At 36.9% G+C, this 9,811-nt stretch overlaps 1 protein-coding gene across 1 annotated transcript; it reads left to right on the top strand.

The window, feature by feature from the left end:
* Positions 1-6,913: 6,913 nt before the first annotated feature.
* On the top strand, positions 6,914-7,755 carry LOC139888565 (uncharacterized). Its single transcript, XM_071871568.1, has 3 exons — positions 6,914-7,013; positions 7,116-7,313; positions 7,376-7,755. Exons 1-3 carry the CDS (start codon positions 6,914-6,916, stop codon positions 7,753-7,755), a joined length of 678 nt encoding a protein of 225 aa, XP_071727669.1.
* Positions 7,756-9,811: the final 2,056 nt, after the last annotated feature.

Below are 9,811 nucleotides of genomic sequence, written 5' to 3'. Positions count from 1 at the left end.
CTTAATGATTCTCATTGTAAGGACAATACTCTTCAATCATCCTTTGTTTCAAATACTCCCATGATGTCTCAAAAGCCTAATCCATACCTACAGACTTTGCATAAGTATACCACCAAGTTAAAGCGCCATCAGACAACTTACAGGATGCAAACTTCATCCTATCAGCATCTCTACAATCGCTGATACAGAAAACAGACTCAAGCTTCTATAACCAACGAGTCAGACCGACTAGGCCTTCAGTACCAGTGAATGTATGCGGCTCGCAGCTCGTGAAAGCCTTATACGTGCACCCTCCTTGTTTGGTGTTGGTGTTGAAAGTATTGGTTTGCTGATCTTCAGTGTTGGTAGTGTTGGTCTGGTTCCTTTGGTTGCTGTTGGTTCCATTCCGGAGTTCAGATCAGCCTCGGTTAAACCTTCATTGATCCATTGACGGACATCGGCTTGGGTAACACTCTTAGGCGGCATTATCTTTCTGGTCAAGATAACACCAGGTTAGCGTCAAGGAAATCAGTACGTAAAAATATACTAGCAACGGGTAGTGATGCATAGTAGATAATATTAAATCATAAAGATTCTAGTAGTGCTAATAGTAAGTAGTAGTGGTACATAATGCTTAGTAGTAACATTAGCATTGACAGTCTACAGTAGTGGTATCAACACTAAGTAGCAATAGCAATAGTAACAACAAATAATTCACAGCAGTAAATAATAACTTTTACCAAAATAGTAATGCATGATAAGTTATTAGTAAACCACACACTTCATGAACCAAAGTTCTCATTCATAATCCATGCATAACCAGAGAAAGTAAAATATCCCTCATGTCATAAGTAAATACCATAAAATCAAAACCACATCTAACAATGTATGTGTGAGTATCAAGTAATAAGCATTAATAATATAATAGTTTCTAATAACGTGGAACAAGTCCAAACAAGCAGCTCTATTTTAGTTTTTACAGTTCTTTCAATAGATACTCGACCATCTTTTCCAGATTCTTAACTCTTGATCTGAGGTCATCGGGTTCATTATCATTAGCAACAGCAGTGGAGGTGTTAGGCTTAGAAGTAGAGGTAGAAGCATCATAAGGATGAAAACGATGACACATCTGAAATGATTGGTTGTCATAATGAAAACTCTTACAAAATGGGTTATTAGCTCGAGCAGGTCCTTTAAGTATCCTATGGTGGCCTCTCGTCCTGTAGGGGTTAACAAAGTCACGATCAACAAAAGGTGATTGGGAACGAGTGGGTGAATAAGGTAAATTAGGTTCAGATTCAGATCCGGGTTCCGGTTCCTCTTCGGGATCCATATCCGGTTCCTCTTCCTCTGGTTCCTCTTTTGGCTCTTCTTCTTTCGGTTCGGATTCCATCTCGGGTTCCGACTCAGTCTCGTCCACAAACTCAAGTACAGTGTTTCCTTGTGCCTGCAAGGTTTCCTCGGATTCTGTGTCGGAGTCGATAAGAATGATAGCATTGAAAGAAGCCATCTAGCACTCAAGAAAAACACAAGTTAGCACACTTAGTAATGATAATATTTAAGTAAGGTAACAAGTAGCATAATTACTATTCATGTAACTTAGCAAGCCTAGGGTTACAGTCCAGACTCAAAAGATGTCCTAAAATACGACACTCTAATGCAGCCTAGTCCTAGGTAATCGATCTGCTCTGATACCAAATGTAATACCCCGTCAGAATCCACTAACGGTGTATTAACTCTGGTCATACAGTTTAACGGTCACGCCCTCTATATGTGACGTTTCCGAAAAAGTATTCGCATTAGATGTCAAAACAAAGTCATTTATTAAAAGAAACAAATCTGAAAAATAGTTGACATGAATATCCAACATAAGTAAAGCCAAAGCATTATTTGAAAAGACAGTTTTCAATGCGAATATATGTTCTTAAAATAGTCATGACGAAAACAAGTTGGACGACATCCAGTACTAGCAGCAAACAAGCAATCATGACAACTCTTCAAAGTGGAAGCTATATCTCTATGGACCTGAGATAAAAACATGCAAAACATCAACGAAAAATGTTGAGTGAATCTACAGGTTTAGTAAAGCATTTCGTAAGTTTAGGCCACAAGATTTCTGAAAAACATCGTAAAAATTATACATTAGCATGAGCACTTGATTTTAAAACTTTAACCCGCGGATAGCTAAAGCGCTACATGTCTTCCCTTTACGCTTTCTAAATATACACCGATCAAGTATACAAGTTACAACAAAATGAGCACCTTATAGGTTGAGGCGAGGTTCGTCAAACCTAACGGTACCGTCCCTATAAGTTGAGCTTACATAAAGTAATTAATATAATCAAGCTAAGGGATTTTTGATCTGAAGTCATATGTATATTGTTTAAGTTACTTGTGCCTAATATGTAAAACATTTGTAAAAAGCATGTTATCTCATCCCTGTAAAAAGTAGTAGGGACTGTAGACTCACCTTAGAAAAAGCACTGAAATATCTCTTAGTAAAATCGTATAGTAGTCGAACAATCTCGACCGAACAATGCAACCTAGCCAAATAGGTCATCTTATATAAATACATAGGTTACACTATGTCATCCCATTGTGTACACATAGTCCTAGTGCTCAGACTGACTCAATAAGCAAGTAAAAGTCCACTAGTCCAAGCAAGTCAACAAAAGTCAACTCAAAAGTCAACTCTTTCAAAGTGGTCAACTAAAGTCAAACATCTCAGTAGGTCATGCAATCATGGTCAACATGTCAAACCTAAGTCAAACAACATGTTACAATTCATAGTTTAGCAATTTGCACATTCGCAGTTTATCGCATGTCCTTAAAATACGCGCATCATAGAAACACACGAGTATAACTCTTAGCACATAATTCATAAAAACATGGAAAACTCCAGATCACAACTAGACTCAAAATTGATTCCAAAAAGTCCAGCCAGGGCCTGATACAATGTCTATAAGTCTGGTTTCAGAAAAGGTCTAGTTACGGTTTACCAAATCAGTTTCGGCACGCGCGTCATTTTTAGAACATTTCTCATAAAATATTGAAAATAGATTTTAATGAACGGCCAATTACAGGTGACTCAAAACATCTCAAAGTTTTAGTGATAAAATAATTAAAGATATTCATTTAGCCAGTATGTACAGATTGGCCAATCTTTACAGACCGTTCAGTTTTAGTCAACCAACAGATATATCATTTAGTCAAGCTTATAACTCATGGCAATTCATGTTTTTAGTAGTTAGCATGCAAATAAAATGCATCAATCATTTTCTAGTTCACTCTAGACATTTTCTTTCACATTCGAAAACAGTTTCAGCTCTCTTTAAAACACGAATCTTCGTTTTGACGCACCAAGAGCATCACAAAAGCTTTTGATGCGAATCTTAAGTCCAACATGCATGATTTTTCACAAGGATTATAGTGGTACACTTTTCATTAACCAAATCATAAAGCACACAACTTATAAAATTCGGATAACAAGTAAAACCTAGTGAAAACTTCAATCTAGCATATCTTGAGCATACGATAACGAAATCAATCGAAATCAGAGTCTAAAATTAACAACTTTTCGAGACAAATTCATATTAACACATTATAATATCAGTTCATACATCAATTTCATCAGATTCATCAGATACAAATTCATTTTTCATGCAAACAATCACAATCGAACAATTAAACGATAAACGACAACTCTATACATCATCAATTGAGCACTAGACTTGATTACACTATGTAATTGACAAAAAAACTAATTTATAGAAATTAGGTTTTGAAAATATACCTTAAAATATAAAATTGTTAGTACGTACGCGTAGAGAACGATGCAAGGAACAACGTTCGTGCACGGGGTTTCTTCTAATTTTGACTTTTGAAGGTGGTGGTGGTGTTGTGGTGGCCGACGGCCAAAGAGAGGGGGAGAGGGAGAGGGTATCGACCAAGAAAAGAGAAAAGAATGATGGTTTAGGCTAGTTACATGCTATATATATGTCGGGTTGGGCCTAATTAAACTAGTAATAATCCCCTAGTCCAAGTTTAAGTCCAATTAAGGGGTTAATGAGGGATGTTCAGCCGAATGGCCTTGGAGTGGGGTCTCGGGCTCGATTTTTGTTAAATACTCATGTGCGCGTGGTTCATTTCGAGTGCCGTTAACTGAACCGGGTCTCCGGAAAGTTAACTAGTCGTTGAAACAAAATCACCGGGTTTAATTCACTAAATAAATAATAAATTAAATAATTTTTTCTTAAAGTCAATAATTATTAAAAATAATTATTTTCTCATTTTTCTGGGTTCCGTAAACTGAAAAGCTTTCTAGACGACTAACTTAATCGTACCGTTTTCACTTATTTAGTTATCCGAAACAAGTTCATAAATTAATATAACATATTAATTCAAGTAATCCAATAGGATCAATTATGCACTTTAACCAATTAAATACACAAAGTCTAAGTAAACACCTTTAAATACTTAATGGACAAGTAAAGATAGTAGCGGAAAAAGTCGGGTTGTTACAAATATCATTGTAATTGGATTTTTAAAGGTCGTTTTATGCCTACTTGAATGTTTGCGGTAAAACTTGTTAACCAGTGATATGTTCATGAATCGACCATTTAATATGAGATGCTTGTATAATCGACACCAAAAATGACTACCTGAATGTGATCGAATCTGTCTAGTTTGCACTAATAATTGGCTAGTATGAAGTAGAAGTTGTTTTAGACCTTGTGCTTCTAGTATGTTGTTAAATGTATGTTCCTTAGTATATCTCATTTGTATGTCTAGCTCTAAAAGCTTTGTTTATTATGTGTTGTATTAGTGCCGAGACCGAAGGTCTGGATTCTATCTAAATCAGAAAGTCGGACTTGTTGGTCAAAATTGTAAAGATTGGCTACATGGTTTTCTTACATTTTTTTACCACTGATAATTTTAGGTGTTAAGATTCATATCCAATTGGCCATTTGTGATTTACGATTTTCTAGATTAAATGAGATTTAAGATGAAACTGATGCGCAAACAGAAATTGTACTTGAATGTTTTGCATGCTATGTGAGTTCTAGGAATCATATGATAGCGTGCTTAGTCTTTTTAGAAAGCTTATGACATGTACTTATGATCTATAGCTTCTCAAAATTGTTTGATATGTCATTTGTGAACTATGCTTGTCCGATTTCATGACCGTTGTGAACACGTACGATAACTAAACTAGTAAACGTTAATTTGCTATACGAATGTACGAAACTCACGAGTTAACCTTGGTTTTACTTTGTGACATCATTGAAATGACCTATTGATGTAGTTGAATTAGGTTGACCAACTAGACCAAGTTTGACTTTTGTTGACTTGCTTGACTAGTTGACTTCTGTGTTGACTTTCACTATACACGTGCATCGGTCTGAGCAATAGGACAACTGTACTGTGAGTCTATCTTTTGAAACAAACTTATGTAATTATATAATGGTACATTTAGGTTACATTACTCGGTCGATGTAATTCGACTACTCTTTGCTTGTGAATTGTCAAGTAATGGTGTATCCTAGGGGATACACGCATAAAAACACCATTTTTATACAGAAAAATGGATCAAACAACATAAAAGATAATATAATTTGGCGGTTTTCAGTGTTTGCTGCCCAGCGTACAGCAGGCTGCCAAGTGTTAAGCGTAAGCCCTACAGGCAGCTTCTATGCTTAAGCCCTTTGACTCAGCGCGTGAACGGCACGCAACCACGTCAGCACACACCACCGACCTTCCGGATATTTCGTGTAACAGAACAACTCATTAATTGACACTTGTATCCCGAGAATTTCGGGCATTCTGCGCCTATAAATAGACTCCCTGGGTCACCACATTTGACATCTAAACTTCAGTCAGAGAAAAGTATACTTTCTCTCTCACACAGTTCTTTCTCACTCTAAATGCACATTAGCCGCTTAGCAGCAATACGCTAGACGGATCAATTACAGATTGATCCCCAGATTGATTGAGGGTACCCCATTGATCTCTCATCCGTGTTCTGAGTCTGCAGAGATTATTTCTCGAGGGCAAACAACAATCAACATCATACGCCACACGCTGAGCAGCTATTATCCTGTACTGGTACCTTACAGCCGCTATACAAAAAATCGTACCAACAAATGGCGCCATCTGTCTCAAAGACCAGCAAAAACACCAAGAGCATGAAGGTAACTGAAATAACCTTAACAAAAACAGCACTCGAACCAGTCGATGAAAACATCATTGAGAATATACCAGTGGATCAGCTAACTCTTGAAGAAACTTCAATGGAGGAAGAGGACCAATTACACACTAGTCCAACAGATGACCAAGTGTACGAAACCATACCACGATTGAGAAAACCATTGATGGGAAGTTCTAGTGGAGGAATGTGGAAAGCCAAGCGAGGAACGCACAATGTTTCTTTTAAAAAGACATCTGATATGAATGTTAAGCACAACAGTAAAGGAAAGTCAATTTCAAAATCACAATTATTCAAGTTATTCAATCAGTTGAATACTTTGGTTGATGATACTGAGAATCAACACAATGATGAAGGTTTTATTCAATCTTTATGACTGAGGAAATGGAAGGAAAGTTACTGGATGGAATTTTGACCAAGACGGCACCATGACGATATAAGAAGAAATTAGCACAACCAGCCATCCGTGCAACGGCTGTAGATAATTTATTTGCTTTGATTACTGGAGATGAAGCTATCAAACCGCCAGTAATGGCAGAGTTAACACAGTGTTTTATCCCTCGAATTGCAGATTATCCAATACCAAAAAATTTGGGAATTCCATCTATCGGTGTTTATGATGGCACAACAGATCCAGAAGACTTTCTCACCATGTTTTAAGGTGTTATGAGATTACAGCATTGGGAGGATGAAACTGCGTGCCATATGTTTTCAATGGTACTGCAGAATATGGCGAGAGAGTGGTTTACTAGTTTGCCACCAAGGAGTATTACTAGTTTCCTTGATTTAAGGGAAAACTTTGTGATGCAATATCAAAGCTTGAGAAGCTGTACGTTGTCACATCTTGATGCACATGAGATAACAATGCACCAGAATGAATCACTGAGTGATTTCATGAAGCGTTATACTATTGAGTGTCAAAAGATACCAGACATACCAGAATCTCAGCTTGTTTCAGGGTTTATATTTTGTCTTGATCAGCGATGTTTTGCACGAATGGTTCAAGTTTTGTGTTATGATGTACCAAAAACATTGCATCATGCATTGGTTATTGCTCAGAAACACTTAAGAGCAGGAGAAATGGGATATTCAAGAGTAGATAATTATCAAAGAAACTTTAGGCAGCAAGGCAAAGAACGAAATAGGAATGACAATTATCAGAGACAACGTGGGTATGAGAACAATTATTAGAAGCATCAACACAGTTGGAGGGGAATAATCATCCAAATGACAACAATCACCAGCGAAAGCCATTAGACAGACATCCACTTATCATTGCTTCAACTAAAACTCCAAAAGAGATCTTGTTCACAGAATGGGTTAAGGAAACATTTCACCCTCCACCACTAATGAAAGAGCGTCAGGGACCACAGAGTGACAAGTGGTGTGATTTCCACGAAACATATGGACACGATACTGATAACTGTAAGTCGTTGATGAGGGAAATCATCGCAAAGATTAAAGCTGGGGAGTTAAACCATCTTTTACCAGGGAAAAAGTACAGGAGAAATGATCCAAACAAACGTTTTGTTTGGCAAGGAAAAGTACATCACGGGGGACGGCGTGATTAGAAAAGAAGGGAAGAAAGAAATGATGAAAGGGATCCAACCCCTAAAATGCACATCAAGGTTATATGGAATGATGTGGAAGAAAATGAAACAGACGGAGAATGCAGGACGGAGAGGTGGATGAATGCTCCAATCATATTTTACACCATTCCAAATTGACGTCTATCAGAGGAACATATAGTTATCTCAGTTGTAATTGCAAATAGAAACATCACTCGAATATATACTGATACAGGTAGTAAAGCGGATATTTTATATTTGCATTGTTTCAAAGCGTATCCGTTCAGCGTAAAGGATAGGCTTCGCTACACGAACTTGAAGATTGCTGGCATCACGGGAGAATCAATGAGGGCAGTTGGTAAAGTGAAGATGGATGTAACAATGGGAATACACCCTTTAGTCCGAATAGAAATTGTGGACTTTAAGATTCTTGATGGCAGGTCCAGATTCAATGCTTTGTTTGGTAGGTGAATGCTTTGCAAATTTAGAGCAATCACATCTACACTTCAGGCAGAATTGCGGTTCCCAACACTAAATGGTGTAGCAGTGATACACTCTGAATACGTTGGACCGGCAAGGGAAAAATTAGTTGTTTATGAAGCTCAGGAAAATTTTGTTCAAGGAGGGATGTCAAGACAGTTTTTTTTAACAGAAACGATGTGAATGGGTATTTCAAACCGCCCAAAAAGTGAGAGCATTAAACGCACAACGCAACACGCTGCACGGAAGACATTATATTACCATCATTTGTGCAGAATAGCTTGTTGATTCGTACAGAACAGTTTGTTTACCATGTTTTTTAATTTTCCTCAGTTCAGACAAAAGCACAATGCAATTTTTGTAGTTTTCTGATTGGCATTGATCACCCCGTAGGAAGATGTTGCAAAAAATATTGTATATGCGGCAATGAAATATCAATAAAATTTTATCTTTTCTCACGCAAAGCGATACGCGTTACGAATGTAGAACATTGCATTCATACCTACCCACATAAGGCAAGGCATTTTTACACCCCCGATGGTAGAGGCTCTTGTGTCAACATTATAGATGCAAGGGATCGGCTAGCGTAAAGTGTTTACTTCGCTAGAGGGCACCTAGGCAAAAATAAAGATCTCATAATGTCATGACATACAGAATGGTTTATCACAAAGGCATAAATCCATTTATATTTTGAAAGCAGAAAAATTAAATTCAAGTGTATTTTATAAGCCGCAAAACACCTGAGCGCAACACGCTAAACGGAACATTACTTATTCTATAAACAGAATTTTTCCAACAGATTTATCAGTTTTTATGACATATAAATAGCATAAAAACATTATGATTGAAAGGACCCGTTCATATACATTATAAACGATTCACAATAGTTGATTACATCGCGAGGTATTTGACCTCTATATGATACATTTTACAAACATTGCATTCGTTTTTAAAAGACAAACTTTCTTTACAACGAAAATTGACGGTATGCACACCATTTCATAATATATCCAACTATAATTGACTTAATAATAATCTTGATGAACTCAATGACTCGAATGCAACGTCTTTCAAAATATGCCATGAATGACTCCAAGTAATATCCTTAAAGTGAGCTAATGCACAGCGGAAGATTTCTTTAATACCTGAGAATAAACATGCTTTAAAGTGTCAACCAAAAAGTTGGTGAGTTTATAGGTTTATCATAACAATCATTTCAATATATTAATAGACCACAAGATTTCCGTTTATAAATATATGTACACTCGCAAGTGTATAAAAGTATTCTATAAGTTGTAGGCATCCGGTAACAAGCCTTAACGTTCATGTTTTACCCTCTGAAGTACACCAGATCAGGTGTGTTTAAAATAACCTCGAAGTACTAAAGCATCCCATAGTCAGGATGAGGTTTGTCAGGCCCAATAGATCTATCTTTAGGATTCGCGCCTACCGTACATAGATAAGTAGTTTAATGTTACCAAGCTAAGGGTATATTTCTGGTTTAAACCCACGTAGAATTAGTTTTAGTACTTGTGCCTATTTCGTAAAACATTTATAAAAACAGCGCATGTATTCTCAG

This window comes from Rutidosis leptorrhynchoides, chromosome 2 (assembly GCF_046630445.1).
Source record: "Rutidosis leptorrhynchoides isolate AG116_Rl617_1_P2 chromosome 2, CSIRO_AGI_Rlap_v1, whole genome shotgun sequence".
In the NCBI taxonomy this organism is placed as follows: Eukaryota; Viridiplantae; Streptophyta; class Magnoliopsida; order Asterales; family Asteraceae; genus Rutidosis; species Rutidosis leptorrhynchoides.
Note: the sequence above shows the minus strand (reverse complement) of the source record. Positions and strands in the feature narration are given on the sequence as shown.